This window comes from Ambystoma mexicanum, chromosome 11 (genome assembly GCF_040938575.1).
Source record: "Ambystoma mexicanum isolate Mex_15411 chromosome 11, UKY_AmexF1_1, whole genome shotgun sequence".
Taxonomy (NCBI): Eukaryota; Metazoa; Chordata; class Amphibia; order Caudata; family Ambystomatidae; genus Ambystoma; species Ambystoma mexicanum.
Window position 1 is genome coordinate 1,466,112,780 of NC_090934.1, and position 18,351 is coordinate 1,466,131,130.

Sequence of the window (18,351 nt, forward strand, 5' to 3'; positions counted from 1 at the left end):
AAGATTCCGATCCAAGATGGTCGACAGACCAGGAATAGGATTGGTCCGACCCCTTGAACTCAGTGCAGCCACAGATGCATTCGGGGAGAGCATCCAATCAAAGCCCTCGCCCAATTATAAGCCACGGGTGCAGAGCCTCACTGGAAGTCCCACCGAGGGGGAGGAGATAACACAGTATAGAAGCAGCCAGCCGCAGTTACCCTGTGGGAGGGATTTGGAGAAGGCTGGAAAAATGCTGGAAAGTGTCATGGTGAGCGGTTATTGGGGGAGACGGCGGCCAAGAAGGGAGGTGCTAACAGCAGAAGAGGTTGGTCGAAGGGGAAGATGATGTGGTAGTGATGCAGGAGGTGGTGGTAATAACGGAGAAGGTGGTCGAAGCAAGAGAGGAAGAGCTGGAAGTTACACAGAAGGAGGTTCTAACAACAGCCAAGGAGAAGGACCCTCAGTTAGTACAGCAACAAGGGTCAGGAGGCTCGGCGGTTCCAAGACAGGATGAGAAGGTGAGAGGAGGCACAAGACCCAGAGAAGCAGAACACAAGATGTGTATTCAGAGTGACAGTGGGAGGTCCCGATGCTGGAAAGCGGCAAGGTGCCAGAAGATGGCATTGGTAACCCTCGGGCCCTTTCCCCAACAATGGAGATGCTGCTGTTGTACCACAAGTTGGTCAGCGAGATGGTCCCCCTAACAGGAACCCCTGAGAAACCCTAAATGAACCCTATGACCTACAAGGATACTGGGATGTGAGACGGCATCACACCCATTGGGCGACACGTGGGTTTCTTTTGAGTTCCTCTTTATTGGGGTAATTTCACCATGTTTCGTTAACGGCTGTACCAGTACAGTTCTGTGACCTAAGACCTTCTTATTCTAGTCTTCTTGCATCCATTGTAGGCCTCCTGACACAGTGTAAACGGAGCGAGGTATGACTGACGCATCGGTAAGTGTTGTGCAGTCTAGTATGACGCAACGTGATTGTGATTTCGTAGCTCACTGCATGTTTATGCTCGCCCACACTTCTCCCTGTTTCATCTTCACGGCCTTGGTTGTGAAGCAAGGAGAGCTCTTCCTTCCATTGCAAGAAGTCAGTGGAGATCGGTTTGCCAGGAAGGTGTCAGAGCCACCATGGGGTAGGGTGGGGGTTCTCCTACCCCAGGAGGCTTGGAAACTCTGGGGGTGCTGACAGAGCATTAGGGAAGCTACATTAACCAAAAAAAACAGCGTTTGGTGCATGTGGTACCAACGCCGTGATACCTCAGGGTCTGAGCGTGTAACAAATGTAATACATAAAAAATAAATAAACAAAATGTGAGCTTGGTGGCTCAGTGAGCAGCGGGTTCTCCCGCTTTGCCTCACTGCCATTCGGTTTTCTGGTGTCTCCAGTTCGCGACTCTGCACCCAGTGGCAGACTTAAGGGGGTTGCTGAGAAGGTCGCCATTTTCCATGCTGCACTACTTGTGTTTGAAATCAACCCCCTGGAAGCCCAATGTGTGGGTTTTGGGGTCTTTCATGCAGAGATACTCTTGTAAGAACTAACCAAACTGCACCATATGTGTGTTTGGTACGTGTGTGTGTGTTCATGGTGCATACAACTGGTTACATTGTTCATGGCTCTGCCACACAACCCTAATAGCATCTGTTGAATGTGGACCTCTTGGATACCCCTTACCTCCATACATATGAGAGGACATCCGTGGCCTTGCAGCGGTGTCTCCTCGTTCACACTAGTCATGCTGCCTCCTTCGGTTTCTGTAGAGTCTTGCTTAAAATATTTTCTGGGAGGAGGTTTTGGCTTGGATGTTTTTGGTTTTTTGATGATTATGTCCCCAGCATGTCTTTGTGTTTTTTTCATATTTGGAGGTAGTGGACCTGCTTCACTGCACAGAGCGGAACTGTTCTCTAAGCTGGTTCTCGAAGAGGAGTACAGTGAGCTTGAGTGCCCAGTGATTGGTACATCGGCGCTGTGGACTCTGGCCTTCAAGTCCGGGACAGCGGTACCGTTGCCGCAGAACGACCTGGCGCTGTAACTGCTGTCACTGCTGGAGCGAGTCATCGCTCGCTGAGATCTCCGCTGCGAGTAAAGGTAGGCCAGGCTCTTGTCGGGGCAGTTTTCACACTGGTACTGTCCATGCCAGCAGCGTTCCAATCGCGTAACACCTATGTTGGGTGAAAAGATTGCCTTTAGACTGCATTGAGAAGCATTATTGGTGTTCTTTAAACCCTAATACCCATCATGGCAATAGTAATTGCTTCCTGTAATGTTCTATTGTTGATTAGTTCACCTGGAGGGGGCGGGGGCACCCTCCTAACCAATGAGGAGGCACACAGTACAGCCCCTGTTCCGAGCCTCCTCAGAGCGGAAGGCCGCCATCTTCCCATGCCGGGTTTTGCAGGTAAGTGTGGTTCCCCTTTCTGCCTCCCATCCTCCAGACCTCCACCCTCACCTCCTTTTCCACACAATAAGGCACGCCTCTCTGCACTTACCTTCTGATTCCATATCCGTTGGCTGCGCCCGGAACAATAGTGTTCCCGGCACAGTTCCGATATCCACAAGGCCGTCATGGAAAGGAAGAAAGAACTATCTATAGTGGCGCCTTCGCCCCGATCCATAGCACCATATTTTTTCTTTTTTTGTTTTAAGTTGCGAATCTCACATCTTACAAACTATAAGTATCCCGGGACACTGTGCCAGGATACGAATAGCAATAATCCCCTCAATGCGGGGCCATTATTGCGTCTGGTCATTTCCCGGGCATCGTTATGGCCCTCGATCTCAGGCCTGGATCTATGGCCTGGGGGCATTACCAGATGCAGTAATGAACCCCCAGTTTGGGGTTTATTGCTTAAATAATAGACCTTCTTTAATAGGATTATATGAATATTCTATTCTGGGATGCTTGCTTTTTGGTTGGAGTATGTGCTATGTTCTTCTTGATTCTGTCATCAGGCATGAGATTTCCTGACAGATGTAATTGTTCATGGGTGGAATAGCCATCATTACATGTTCAATGATGTGGGATTCCCTCAGGCACTAAACGTCAGGGGCTAGAGTTGGCCCAGGAGCCCCATCGTCCTTCTGACAAGCCATCGCCCGATACACCAGCCTCCAGGAGGCAGATGCTGCCGCCTTTGCATAGTGCCTAGTCATCATCTCCAGTAGGCACCACCAATGGACTCCTGGCCAGACATCCATTGGCACAGTCAATGATGGCTGGGGAATCCTCTAGCGCTGTCCCTGCTGCTTTTTCTCACAGTCTCCAGTGCTCTTTAGTTACACACAACTGTGAAAAGTGAAGAAGTGGTAGCGCGTGCCGTAGAAACACAACACGCTGCTGGAAAATGCTGAGATGTGGATTAGCAGCAGCCAGTGTTGGCCATGGACTTCACTGCAGTGATTCCTCTGCTATTTGGACCCTCGAGAGAGCCATAGTCTACTTAATGTGACAATGGTGGGCCTTCATCTTCATCAAGTCCATCCCTAGGGGCTTTCTGGATGAGAGCCAAGGACAAGAGGAGAAGGGCGGCTCAGTCCATGGAGGCTGGGAGTCCGGATATCCACAAAAAAGGAGAAAGAAACCATCACACCCACCAGCAGTCAACAACGCCATGATAATAAAGTACCTGCTCATTCTAGATCTTCTATTATTTAACTTAAACCCTGTGCCTCTTGTTGAATCCCTTGATGCCACGGGCTTACCTTCCATGCTCCACTGGTGGCGGTCCCTTATAAGTTTGCTGCTTTCCACGGCGTGGGCCACGGCCTCTTTTAATTGCTTTGCTGACACCTGCAAGAGTCAGGAGAATCATTTGTAAAGGTGAATTGTGCACCCAGCATGTCATCTTCAATCAGGCAAATCACTCAGCTGTTCTTTTCCTCTTTATTCAAGGAGCTGAGAAATGAGGGATGTGTTTCATCTTCTGTAATTACCCACCCCTGTCTACAGCAAGAGGTTCTTGGATTCTGATGCCAGTGGTAGAACAAAGAGTGCCGGAAACAGTAGTGGAATTGTGGTGGAGGACCTGGTAGTCGGGTAGGAGGACCAAGTTGCAACACAATGTTTCAATGCGTCTTGGATGGGTCAGGTTGACACCCAAATGGGTGGAACAGACCAAATGAGGTCCTTAGTTAGTTAGTTGCGTATTTATAATGCACTTAACACACAGAGGTTTCTAAGCGCGGACCCGGGGATCAAACCTGTCTTGTTTCGTGTCATCTTGTTTCCAAGACGAGCACGTTTGTTTGTTTGTTTTATTTATTTCTGTAGCACACCTTAACCCGGGGATATCTGGGCGCATTTGCGGTTACAGGATTCCAGACATACAAATCATAAAACAGATACAGAGTTTACAGAGTCAAAATAATAATTACAATAATTTACAGGGGAAAAATGAATAATTACATAATTACAACATAGCAGCATAAGCAATACAATACTACGTTATTCACGTTTTGCGGTCATATTAGTGGTTTAGAGGTGGGGAGTGAGTGGTAGAGGGAGGAATCAATTTATTACTACTTGATTAGCCATTTGATGGAGTTACTTCTGAAGTTAGCAAAAGAACGGGATTTTATTAAGGATGGAGGGAGCGAGTTCCACAGCTGGGCAGCCAGGACTGGGAAGCTGATCCCGCCAGATTTGTGTGAATTGTATCTTGGGACCATTAGGCCAAGTGTATTAGATGATCTGGTGGCTGGCTTAGATGGATTTAATTAACATTTTTCTGTGAGGTACGGGGGGGGGGGGCATGATTCAGTGCTTTATACGTGTGGGACATAGTTTTGAGTTGAATCTTGTCTTTGATTGACAGCCATTTATATTGTGTGCTTGTTTCAGATATGTGAGCTCTCCTTGGGATGCTGAGCTATCCTCCCGCTGAGCTGTCCCCCGCTCGTTGGTGAGTCCGTCTGAACATTTATAAAATTGTGAAATGGAGCGCCTCTACTCGCTGATCTGAAGTCTGCTGGAACCCATGCTTGACACCTACCTGAATAGCAGCTTCTTCAGCAGAGGCCCGATACATGGAAAGTGTGTGCTGTCAACAATGACATTTGGAAATGTATTACAAAGCCTGGATCCCAAAACTGAAGTTCTTTTATCTGCCCTGGTCTGGCAGAGTCTGGGGGCTGATTAGTCTGTGGTCCTGAAGTACCCCATGGAAGTGCATTAGAGTAGTCAGAGTGACTAGTTACTAAGACTCCTACTAAAATATCCTATGGCATATCCCATACACCACCACCCCCCAATGCTAAAATAAAATCCTGCTGTAGAAACAGCCTACGGCTTTATCAACAGTAACATCTAAGCATTTAACCGGAGAAAACACATTGACAAGTTTACCAAAAATCAAGGGGACATGTCACGAGAGAGATCATTTCTTGGTATTCGCAGTATCTCCTCCACTTTCCAATAGTTAAGCCAGGTAGAGCCCATTCAAGCTGAGATGTCACCCAGGCTGAGATGTCATTCAGGCTGAGATGTCACCCAGGCTGAGATACCACCCAGGCTGAGATGTCACCCAGGCTGAGATACCACCCAGGCTGAGATATCACCCAGGCTGAGATACCACCCAGGCTGAGATGTCACCCAGGCTGAGATACCACCCAGGCTGAGATACCACCCAGGCTGAGATATCACTCAGGCTGAGATGTCACTCAGGCTGAGATACCACCCAGGCTGAGATATCACTCAGGCTGAGATGTCACTCAGGCTGAGATACCACCCAGGCTGAGATATCACTCAGGCTGAGATGTCACTCAGGCTGAGATGTCATTCAGGCTGAGATGTCACCCAGGCTGAGATGTCACTCAGGCTGAGATGTCACCCAGGCTGAGATACCACCCAGGCTGAGATACCACCCAGGCTGAGATATCACTCAGGCTGAGATGTCACCCAGGCTGAGATACCACCCAGGCTGAGATGTCACCCAGGCTGAGATATCACTCAGGCTGAGATATCACTCAGGCTGAGATGTCATTCAGGCTGAGATGTCACTCAGGCTGAGATGTCATTCATGGCTGAGATGTCACTCAGGCTGAGAGGTCACTCAGGCTGAGATGTCACCAGGGCTGAGATGTCACCCAGGCTGAGATACCACCCAGGCTGAGATATCACTCAGGCTGAGATGTCATTCGGGCTGAGATGTCATTCATGGCTGAGATGTCATTCATGGCTGAGATGTCACTCAGGCTGAGAGGTCACCCAGGCTGAGATGTCACCCAGGCTGAGATGTCATTCAGGCTGAGATGTCATCCAGGCTGAGATACCACCCAGGCTGAGAGGTCACTCAGGCTGAGATGTCATTCATGGCTGAGATGTCACCCAGGCTGAGATGTCACTCAGGCTGAGATGTCATTCATGGCTGAGATGTCACCCAGGCTGAGATGTCACTCAGGCTGAGATGTCACCCAGGCTGAGATACCACCCAGGCTGAGATACCACCCAGGCTGAGAGGTCACTCAGGCTGAGATACCACCCAGGCTGAGATATCACTCAGGCTGAGATGTCACCCAGGCTGAGATACCACCCAGGCTGAGATATCACTCAGGCTGAGATGTCACTCAGGCTGAGATACCACCCAGGCTGAGATACCACCCAGGCTGAGATGTCACCCAGGCTGAGATACCACCCAGGCTGAGATGTCACACAGGCTGAGATACCACCCAGGCTGAGATACCACCCAGGCTGAGATGTCACTCAGGCTGAGATACCACCCAGGCTGAGATACCACCCAGGCTGAGATACCACCCAGGCTGAGATATCACTCGGGCTGAGATGTCATTCGGGCTGAGATGTCATTCAGGCTGAGATGTCACTCAGGCTGAGATGTCATTCATGGCTGAGATGTCACTCAGGCTGAGAGGTCACTCAAGCTGAGATGTCACCCAGGCTGAGATACCACCCAGGCTGAGATACCACCCAGGCTGAGATATCACTCAGGCTGAGATGTCATTCGGGCTGAGATGTCATTCAGGCTGAGATGTCACTCAGGCTGAGATGTCATTCATGGCTGAGATGTCACTCAGGCTGAGAGGTCCCTCAAGCTGAGATGTCACCCAGGCTGAGATACCACCCAGGCTGAGATACCACCCAGGCTGAGATATCACTCAGGCTGAGATGTCATTCGGGCTGAGATGTCATTCGGGCTGAGATGTCACTCGGGCTGAGATGTCATTCGGGCTGAGATGTCACTCGGGCTGAGAGGTCACTCAGGCTGAGATTTCATTCATGGCTGAGATGTCACTCAGGCTGAGAGGTCACTCAGGCTGAGATGTCACCCAGGCTGAGATGTCATTCAGGCTGAGATGTCATTCAGGCTGAGATGTCATTCAGGCCGAGATGTCACTCAGGCTCAGATGTCATTCAGGCTGAAATGTCAATCAGACTGAGATGTCATTCATGGCTGAGATGTCGCTCAGTCTGAGAGGTCACTCAGGCTGAGATGTCACTCAGGCTGAGAGGTCACTGAGGCCGAGATGTCACTCAGGCCGAGATGTCATTCAGGCCGAGATGTCATTCAGGCTGAGATGTCACTCAGACTGAGATGTCACTCAGGCTGAGAGGTCACTCAGGTTGAGATGTCATTCAGGCTGAGATGTCACTCGGGCTAAGATGTCACTCAGGCTTCAGGAATGCACGGTGAAACAGATTTCAGTTTAGCTGTAATTATTACAGAGTGGTAAAATGAAGAGGTACACTTTCTCTTCCCAAAGAACAGTTGTGGAATGGTAAAAGCGGTTGTAAAAAGTAGTGTAACTGTGAACAGTAAAAAATAATAGAATGGTACTCTGCTCCTGATAGCTCCCGCTCACTTCGACATCTCCTGATGCCTGGCTTATGAATGCACTGTGTCTACGAGTCACGGACTAAGTATTTTGAATAAGGCAGGTCCAATGTAATAACTGGAATCTGTTTCCATCACTTTACAGTGATTGTCGTGGGTTTTCCGATGGAGGGTACAGTATACCAAACTGCGGGTCCTCTACACTTTATATGCCTAGAAATTCAAGCTGCCCTACACTGATGAGGGACACCAATGCCGAAACATGCTGGCCATCCCTTGTTTCCTGCGCGAAAGGGACCTGTTTTCTGATCTAGTGATTCTTTGGGACTGTTCCCATTGAAGGCCGGACAAAGACGGATGTGAATACAGGTGGACCTCTACTGTAATAGCACATACGAGCAAGCAAAATATGCAAGGAAACTGTCCAATGGAATTCCTAGCAATCATGATTAATTCAAAGATTTTCCTTCATCACTTATTGGTGCTAAAATAATATCACCATAAACTGTCCCTTTGTTTTTCTCTTAATACACCACACTGATTTCTGCACTCTGACACCCAAGCTGCAGAGAACCACATCACTTTGGCGCCCAGAGCTTCCCCCTTTGGGGGCTTCTGTCATGACCCATAGAATGCGCCCCTTTTGGACTTCAAGGTCCTTATCACAACGGGGCTTGCACTCCTTGATACTTCCAACATGGCCGTCTAACGTGCAACGCCTTCCTCTGTCTTTACGTCAGACGAAGAGTATTTTACAAACAGGCCGCGCCCCTGCGGTCCCGCGCGTTTCAATGCTATTGCAAGCAGCGACTAGACGTGTGCTCCGTAGTTCGCTGCTCTGTTATCCTTGTTCCTGGACCTCCTAATTCCATTCCCATACCCCTCTTCCTTCTTCCTTGTTTCCTGGACTCGTGCGCAGTGTGCGCACCTTCTTCGTTCCTGGATCCCAGAGTATCTGAATCCCGGAACTCTGAACGCACGCTGGAGTCAGAAGAGGCTTGCGCGGGTTTATACAAGCCCAGGTCTGTGCGTAAGAAGACACCGCCCAAGAAATCCTGCAAGGATCGCTCCCAGGTGAGAAAGGGGGAATTCCGTGACAGTTTGAGACGCCAAACGACCGAACTCGAAGTCGACATGGAAGCAGCTGTTCAGGATCTCATGTGTGGCATGCAAGAACTAACAACCGAGGTACAAAATTTAAAAGCAGAAAACGCTACTCTCAAACAATTAGTTCTATCCCGTGATTCTGCCACAAAGGAAAGTGTATTGTTGGTGGTATTGTTGACAAATACGATGGCTCGGCAAAAACCCTTCGTGGATTCCTTGATTCTTGTTTGGTTCACTTTACTTTTAAGCCCTACTACTTTTCAACTCCCAAGGCTAAGGTGGGCTTCATAATTTCACACCTTTCCGGAAATGCTCTAAAATGGGCTACGCCCTTAGTCAATTCTGGGGATGCCCTCCTGGATGACTACGACGGTTTCATACAAGCCCTTAAAACCATGTTTGACCATCCAGAGCAGGTCTATAGTGCCCAGGAGCGCCTCCTAGACTTTCAACAGGGATCCCAGGATGTGCTTACGAATGTAACCCGATTCAAGCAATTGGCCAAGGAAGCTGACTGGTCTCCTGAAGCAAGTTTTACTCTGTTCAGAAGGGGACTGAATGAGGAGATCAAAGATGAGTTGGCCAGAGTGGCTCGCCCAAGCTCATTCCAGGCTCTTATGGACCTTTCCATGGAAATAGATTTTCGTATCCAGGAAAGAAAGACAGAGAAGAAGAAATCCAAAGTAACCCCCCCGAAGGTATCCTTCGAGACTACCTCCAAAACTGACAAGAATCCAGGGTCAGCAACTGAACCAGAACCTATGCAGATAGGAGCCTTCCGTGGACCCAAATCCCCGCAAGAAAGGATGAGAAGGATTCATACGGGGTTATGCATGTACTGTGCCTCGGATAAACACCTGGTTAGAGAATGTCCTCTAGCCCCTCCTCGGCGTTCGGGAAACGCCAGCTCCCGATCCTAGTTGGAGCAGAGCTTCGGGAGAGAGATGTTTGCTCCACATCTATTCCATCCTTGAACTCTCCTGGACAGAACAAGCTAGTGATTTTACAGGCCCTCACATCGCCATCCAAGAATAAGACCTACTCCATTTTGTCCCCGGTAGACTGCGGAGCTATGGGAGTATTCATTGATCAAGATTGGGTTTTTAGTCACCACATTCCATACGAGACTCGAAGTACCATGCAACCGGTGGAAGCGATCGATGGAAGACCCCTCACTTCAGGACCCATACACTTGCAGACTAAAGAGATCCAGCTTTCAATAAACCATCACCAAGAGCTGATCAGATTTGACATCATTAAGTCTGCTCATTACCGCATGGTCCTGGTTATGCCCTGGTTACAGAAACATAATCCTTATATCAACTGGGCAGCAGGATCCTTATTTCTCGGATCTGAGTTTTGTATGTCTCACTGTCTATTCCTGGAATCATCCTTGACATCTTCCAAAGAACCATCAAGTACCACTCATGGTTTCCAATATCATACAGGTTTCCAAAGGCCTATCAGAATCATGCTGATGTGTTCTCAACTGCCATAGTCCAGGCTCTACCCCCTCACAGAGCTCAAGACTGCGCCATAGACACAGAACCTTCAGCAGTGATTCCCTTCGGGAGGATGTTCATCCTATCCGAACCTGAAAAAAGAGCCCTACGAGAATACTTGGATACCAACCTTGAAAATGGCACCATAAGACCATCGAAATCCCCAGCTGGAGCATCGTTGTTCTTTGTTCCCAAAAAGGACACCAAGGAACTTAGACCTTGCCTCGATTATCGTGGATTAAATCAATGCACCCTCAAGGACCGCTACCCCTTACCCTTGATCTCGGATATCCTGGAAGCGGTGAGAGAAGCTGTAATCTTCATGAAACTGGATCTCAGGGGTGCCCATCTGATTCATATCAGGGAAGGAGACAAATGGAAAACAGCTTTTAGAACACCCTTTGGACACTTCGAATATCTGGTCATACCCTTTGGACTTGCTAATACCCCTGACATCTTTCAACGTTTCATGGATAGGGTGTTCTCTTATATGCTGTTCCTCTTCGTTATCGTCTACCTGGACGATATCCTGATCTACTCCAAGGACCCTCTAAAGCGGTGGTCTTCATACATTTTTGGCCTGGGCCCCCCCTGAGCAAAGTTTGGGCAGGCCGGACCCCCCCAAAAGTGCCAGATGGACAGTATGTAGAAATCGCTATGAACTTTTGCGTGCCGTCACCGCACCCTATTCCCAGTACAGACCCTGGGCTCTCCCCACCCTACTCCCACCACTATCCCAGTGCTGCCGCCCATCCTGCTCCCACCACAGTCCCAAAACACAAGCATACACACATCCATACACTTTTAAATAAAAAATAAATCGCCATAAACGTACCTTTTGTAGGGGCCTGCGTGTGGTTGCTAAAATGCCCCGCTCCAGGTTGCTCTGCCCATATGTGCGAGGAGGCGCAGGAGCACCCCCTCGCACATACATACATGCAGTGCCACAGTCAGCATTTCCAATGAGCTATGCAAAGCTGGCGAAGCAAAACTCCCCCAGCGTTGCATGGCTCAGTGATCATGTGCGGCTGGGGAACTGAACTGTCAAAGGCAAACAGTGGGCCTCATTACGAGGTGGGTGGTAAGGGATTACCGGCACCGGTAATGGCACCGGTGCCGGTAATCCCTTACTGCCCTACTACGAGTTCCCTTTGCGGGTCCTTCCTTAACGCCTGGTTTTTGCAGACGTTAAGGACGGGACCCGCAAAGGGATACCGGGGTCAATAACGGTACCGCAATTTGCGGTACCGTTATTGCCGCCTTCCCCTTTCCCACTGAGCCCTATGGGGGCTCAAATGGGAATAGGGAATGGCCCTGGTGAATGGGGAATTAACGGTCCCTCCGACCTCGGAATGGACCGGTAATTGCTCCATTCACCAGGACGGAGTTGGAACGAGTTTGGAGGCAGCCATGCCACAAATAGCGGCATGGTTACCTCCAAACTCGTAATGAGGCCCAGTATTTCCCTTTGACAGTTCAGCCAGCCTAGGAGCACTCCCTCAGCTGGAAAAAGAAGCTCACGGTGTACTCAGTGTTTCACTGGGCTGGCTCCTTGGCTCCTCCATAATGGGTGAGGGGGCCAGTGGGTGGACGCCCCCTCACCCATTATGGAGGAGCCGGCAGGCTTGGACTGGCCTATAGGGCAATAGGGCGATGACCGTACTAAAAATGCAAAATGCTAGTGTAGGCCAGTCAAAATGGCCCACTTTTTTGGACAATGTGGGCCAGTTTGAGGAGTTACTTCACTATGCAGCTAGTAGTTTTGACCATTGTTGCTGAATAAATATTCTTTAAATATCTCAATTTGTTTACATTTCAACAAAAAACAACCCCTTGGGTACTATTCAAACAGTCTGTGACTAAAGGACTGAATATCCATTTGCAACTGCAGGCCATTTTTTCATTGGTGCCTAAGATGGTGTTATGGTCCAGTCTGACCATGTGAGCTGCCCCTCCCATTTCCTCCAATCTAAAAAAAAAAAAGAAAGATTTTTTAAATTTTTTAAATTTCTTTTTACATTTCATACTGGGCTCTGGCGCCCCCCCCCCCCCTAGGAGGCGGACGCGCCCCCCTGGGGGGGCGTGCACCACAGTTTGAAGACCTCTGCTCTAAAGCATGAAGAGCATATAAAAGCAGTATTACAACGACTACGTGAACATAGACTCCTCGCCAACCCGAGAAATGCCTGTTTCACGTCACCTCTGTTCATTACCTAGGATTTGTCCTTAGTCCCGAAGGAATTGGTATGGATCATTCGAAGGTAAAGGCCATACTATCTTGGCCGGCTCCCACTTCCGTGAAACAAGTTCAATCCTTCCTGGGGCTTGCCAATTTCTACCGGAAGTTCATACCCACCTTTTCTGAGATTGTTCAGCCGATCATTGCACTCTTGAAGAAAGACACTCCCTTTCTCTGGTCTACACCTCAAGACAAGGCATTCCAACGTTTAAAGACAGAGTTTACTCAAGCCCCCATCCTAGCCCAACCCGACATTAATCGGCCATTCCTAGTGGAGACGGATGCCTCTAACTATGCCATAAGAGCAGTTTTGAAGCAAGAATTCGAGGACAAGATGGAACACCCCATTGCTTACCTTTCAGGAACCCTGACTCCCAGTGAGACACATTATTCCGTCCTGGAAAATGAACTGTTAGCCATCAGCCAAGCCTTCACCGAATGGCGACACCTACTCCTGGGAGCGAGACATCCAGTCCAGGTCCGCACGGACCATCAGAATCTTCAAGTTCTAAAATCCTTGGAGTGTAGGAACAGTCGTCAGGCCCGTTGGGCCTTCTTCTTTGCCCAGTACCAGTTCCACATCAGTCATGTCCCTGGATCACAAAACATAATTGCTGACGCCTTATCTCGACGTCCTGACTACGAAACTATTGAAGATCGGACCTATCCCAAGATGTTTCCCCATACGATTTTTGTAGCTCAGGCAGTCAGACTCCTGGAAGAAATTTGGATGCAAACCCAATCCTCTGAGCTCTGGAAGGAGATTTCAAGGAAGAATCAATGGAATCTGAGAACCAGGGATGGATATTTGTTCAAGGATAATGCTCTAGTCATCCCCACACAGAAATTACAACAAAGGATAATAAACCTCTGCCACGATACCCTTCAATCCGGACATCGTGGCATCACCAACACCCTCCGTCTTATACAAAGACAATTTTGGTGGCCTAGAATTAAGACTGACGTACAACTGTACATCCGAGCCTGTTCTATTTGTAGTCAGAACAAACACAATAACAAGAGACCGGCAGGTCTCCTACTGCAACCTACACTACCAACAAGACCATGGGAATTCATCGCTACAGACTTCATTGTGGAATTGCCACCTTCCAGGGGATACACGACAATCATGGTTACCATTGACTTGTTCACTTATATGGCTCATTTTACACCCCTGTATAAACTACCATCCTCATCAGAACTCGCTGGAATCTTCCTGGAACACATATTCCACCTTCATGGACTCCCTTCCAAGATCATATCAGACCGAGGACCTCAATATGTCTCACAATTCTGGAAACATCTCTGTCGCATTCTAGGAATCCAATGCGCTCTCTCATCAGGTTATCATCCACAAACCAACGGAGCAACTGAATGTGTAAACCAGACCCTGGAACAATACCTTTGTTGTTTCGCCACCAAGTTTCAAGATGACTGGTCGCTCCTAATACCTGTGGCTGAGTTTGCATACAACAATTCCGATCACTCAGCAATTAAGACCAGAATCCTTTTATTGCAGTCAAGGATTCCATCCATCAGTGTTACCCTCTGTTATTCCACATCCCACACCAGTTCCTACCGTCGACTCCTGGATGGAAACACTCATCAATGTACACAGGGAAGCCAAAGAACACTTAGAGAAGGCCAGAATACATACTAAGTGATATGCAGATTCTAAAAGAAGACCAGGGCCTTCTTATGCAGTTGGTGATCAAGTCTGGTTGTCCTCGAAGCTACTACCCTGACATTTACGACCAAACAAATTTGCCCCCCGGTACTATGGTCCATTTTCCATCAAGGAAATCATAAATCCAGTCTCATACTGGCTCAAGCTACCCGACTCCTGGAAGAAAATTCACCCAGTTTTTCACACTTCTTTATTAAAACCCTACATCCGATCCACCTGGAAATCTTGCAGACCTCCTCCTGTGGTGGTAGACGACCAAGTGGAATGTGAAGTGTCCCGAATATGTGATTCCAGGTATAAATGGGATCAGCTTCAATAGTACCTGGTTGAATGGAAAGGATATCCTCCAAGTGAAAGAACCTGGGAACCAACTTCTAATCTGAACACCCCTCGATTGCTCAGAAGATACCATCTCATACACCCGGGCAAACCTGGTGGAACGGGTCTCCGGAGGAGGCATGCTGTCATGACCCACAGAATGCATCCCTTTTGGACTTCCTGGTCCTTATCACAACGGGGCTTGCACTCCTTGATACTTCCAACATGGCTGTCTAACGTGGAACACCTTCCTCTGTCTTTACGTCAGACGTAGTGTATTTTACAAATAGGCTGCGCCACCGCGGCCCTGCGCATCTCAATGCCATTGCAAGCAGCGACTAGACGTGTGCTCCGTAGTTCGCTACTCTGTTATCCTTGTTCCTGGACCTTCTAATTCCATTCCCATACCCCTCTTCCTTCTTCCTTGTTTCCTGGACTCGTGCTCCGTGTGCGCACCTTCTTCGTTCCTGGATCCCGGAGTATCTGAATCCCGGAACTCTGAACGCACGCTGGAGTCAGAAGAGGCTTGCACGGGTTTATACAAGACCAGGTCCATGCGTAAGAAGACACCGCCCAAGAAATCCTGCAAGGATCGCTCCCAGGTGAGAAAGGGGGAATTTCGTGACAGCTTCAATGGGCATGATTTGTAAATATATCACATCATGGCTTGAGTAGTAATTCCTATCATGGCCTGAGTAGTAATGACCTCACCCACATAGAAAAACCAAGTAGAGAACTAAGGAGATCAAGACTGTGTCCTCATGTCATCTGTAAGACGGACCGGCACGCGCTGAAAATATAGGCAGCGACGAGGATAGTGGACCCAAGCACTAGAATGCAAATCAGTGCACAGGTGAGGCAATCCCACTGGAGTATCCTGGAAAGAAAATCATAATAAACACCAGCAGAGATTAGGTCCCCATGCGAGAACATTACACCCACTCTGACATGGGAGTCAAACACTGGGAGTCCATAATGATCTGGATGGCCTCTCAGGGGAGGCCACCAGAGTCATCCAAGGAGACCAGGGTGCAACAGGTCAAACCTGCATCCAATCATTCAGCTACTGGGACATCACCAGTAAGCCCATCACAGACACTGCGGTCGAAAGCATTAGCAGCTATGTCAAGGCAACAGAGGAGAAGGACGTATGGTTAGCAAAAAAAACTTACAACAGATGAAAAGTAGCAATTCATAGCAAAATGTATAAAAACTTCCAGAATTCATAATACTTTCATCCTTAAAACATACATTTAATACTTTCAAGAGAAATACCTAAAATATACCTTAGAAGTTCACATAATCTAAAAGGAATCACATGTAACATGTTACGTCTAAGAACGATATTACATGTACCGCTCTCTACATGTCACAGATATAAATTCAGTGCTTTCACAGAGGCAGCTAATGCTAATCCATGGGAAGTTTTCTGAATATGTAAACACCGGACCCACAGGGAAGGTTCGTTCAACCAATCCATGGAGCATAAATACGTCGCCATAAAGAACGTTCTCCGAGCGTCCAGTGCCCTACAGTGCAGTATTAAATGCTTCCATGTTTCAATTTGGTCTTGTTCACGGCAAAATCTGCACCTAGCATCTGCTACTTTAATTATCCTTCTTAATAAAACTTCCCCCATGGGTAATAAATCCCATCGTAATTTCCGTAGAACAGACCAATACCATCGGTTAGGATACGCATGGAATCTATTGATAGCCTCAATCCAGCTATCAAAAAGGGCCTTTTCACTTTATCTGGGTTCTCGATGAGAGTCTCCCTGTCCGAGGAGAGATCAGACAATATCGATTCATATTTTCCTCCCATTTCCTCCAAGAATCTATTAAAGACTTTGACTCCTCCATAATACAAATGATTACCCAACTCTTCATACTTAGAATTAGGGAGTGGATTAATCATGCTCCAAAACAAAGATCCCGTACCCAAACACCCAAGGAGGAGATACCCAGGTCATATATGATGGCCGTGACCGGAACAGCATTAGGGACTTTCACGATACGCCACGAGATCACAGCTTCCATGGTCTCCAACCGTTTACAGACTAAGTCATAATACAATTCCAATCCATCGATCAATTTTTGAACTACCTTACCATCATCAAAATTGAGTTCTGGTTTCATGGAGAACCACCCAAATTTGCGATCCAGGTTCCTCATTTGATTTCGGTGGCCTTTTGCGCCAAAACAGCTTGGATACACATTGGAGCAGGCTGAACCGGGAAGGGAATGCCCAGATAGATAATACTAGTAGTACTCATAATTGGTAGATTCTCCATAGCCCAAGCCTCAGCCTGACGTTTCCTGCCCCTTGACAATACCATAATACGGGTCTTATTAGGATCAATAATTAAGCCATTCTCCTCTGCGTAGCAGGAGAAAGTAGAAAGGAGCCACTGCAAACCAACCCGAATATTGTCAAGGAGCAGGAAATCGTCTGCATAGGATATCCAAGGCACTCGAAACATTCCCAATATGGGGGAGATCAGAGCCGAATCCAACAGGTACTCCTCGACATCAGGGATGTATAGATAGAAGAGGCAGGGGGCAAAAACGCATCACTGCCTCAATCCTACCTTAGCATCTATTCTCCGAGGCATACCCCCTTCATAGTTTAATTTTATGTGAACTTGTGCGTTCTCATATAGAGCCATAATGAGCCTTAAAAGACCCCCCGGCAGCCCCCAATTGGCCACCTTTGGCCAGAATCTATTACGATTGACCCTGTCAAAGGCGCCGAGAGGTCTATGGAAGCCATATACGTATAGTTCAGACAATCGGCCCATGCAGATTCCTGTATGGCCCTCAGAAGTAGACCATTAATATTAGTTGAGTGACCCTCCCGGAAGCCTGATTGCAGTTTCTTCAATCTTTGTATGTTAGCAGATCACTGATAAGATGGATAAGAAGAAGGGATACAAACATTTTGCAATCTGAATCTATCAACGAGATGGGCCGATGGTTTTTTGACTCATTTTTTGCTCCCCTCTTAAAAATAGGTACAACATGAGCAGTTTGCCAGGACAGTGGCAATACCCCACATTGATTGTGCTTTTAAACAACAAAGTCAGGGTTTTTGACCAATTAATCTGCTTTAAAAGTGTTATTGGTTAACCCCTTAGGTCGAGGTGCTCGTGGGATTCAGCATTTTTTTTATCAGTTTGAAAACCGTGTCATACTCAATATTTATATGCCTGACTGATTCCAGGTAGCTTCTCTCTAAATTGTTAGAGCCCCCACAATTAGTTGAATCTACACCATGCAAGTCCGAAAAGAACTTGACGCATTGTGGTTCAGATACAGCGTTTTCTTGAGACGTAGTGAATAGTGCATCCTGACCATTAACCAAAGCCCAAAAGGCCCTAGTGCCCCTTTTGAGCAAAATGCACAATAACTTCGGCGTCGATTTGTAGCAAAATTGCCTGCCTAGACTTACAGACATTTCTATATTTTTGTTTTTCTCTCTTAATACAATTACTTTTGGAGCTTTGATCCAGAGATGCAGATTGAATTTTCCGATAGTTCTATGCATCGGGACTTTTTCTTTTGAGAGTTCTTCATCATACACACGTTGATGTTTAATTATCTCTTAAGTAACCCTAAACCTGGAATTACATTCAACTTTTTCAAACAGATTTCCCATAAATGAATCAAAATGTCGGGCATTGATAACTTCCATTTTCCATACGAGGTGAGTAGATTTC

General features: G+C 47.7%; 1 protein-coding gene across 1 annotated transcript in view; it reads right to left on the reverse strand.

The window, feature by feature from the left end:
• Positions 1–18,351, reverse strand: part of IL16 (interleukin 16) — a 364,690-nt gene that overhangs the window by 150,319 nt on the left and 196,020 nt on the right. Inside the window, exons 11-12 of the mRNA XM_069625140.1 lie at positions 3,696–3,783; positions 1,668–2,155 (exon numbers count right to left, since the gene is read on the reverse strand). Of these exons, the coding sequence (XP_069481241.1) occupies positions 1,668–2,155; positions 3,696–3,783 (576 nt within the window). The remainder of the gene's footprint in view (positions 1–1,667; positions 2,156–3,695; positions 3,784–18,351) is intronic.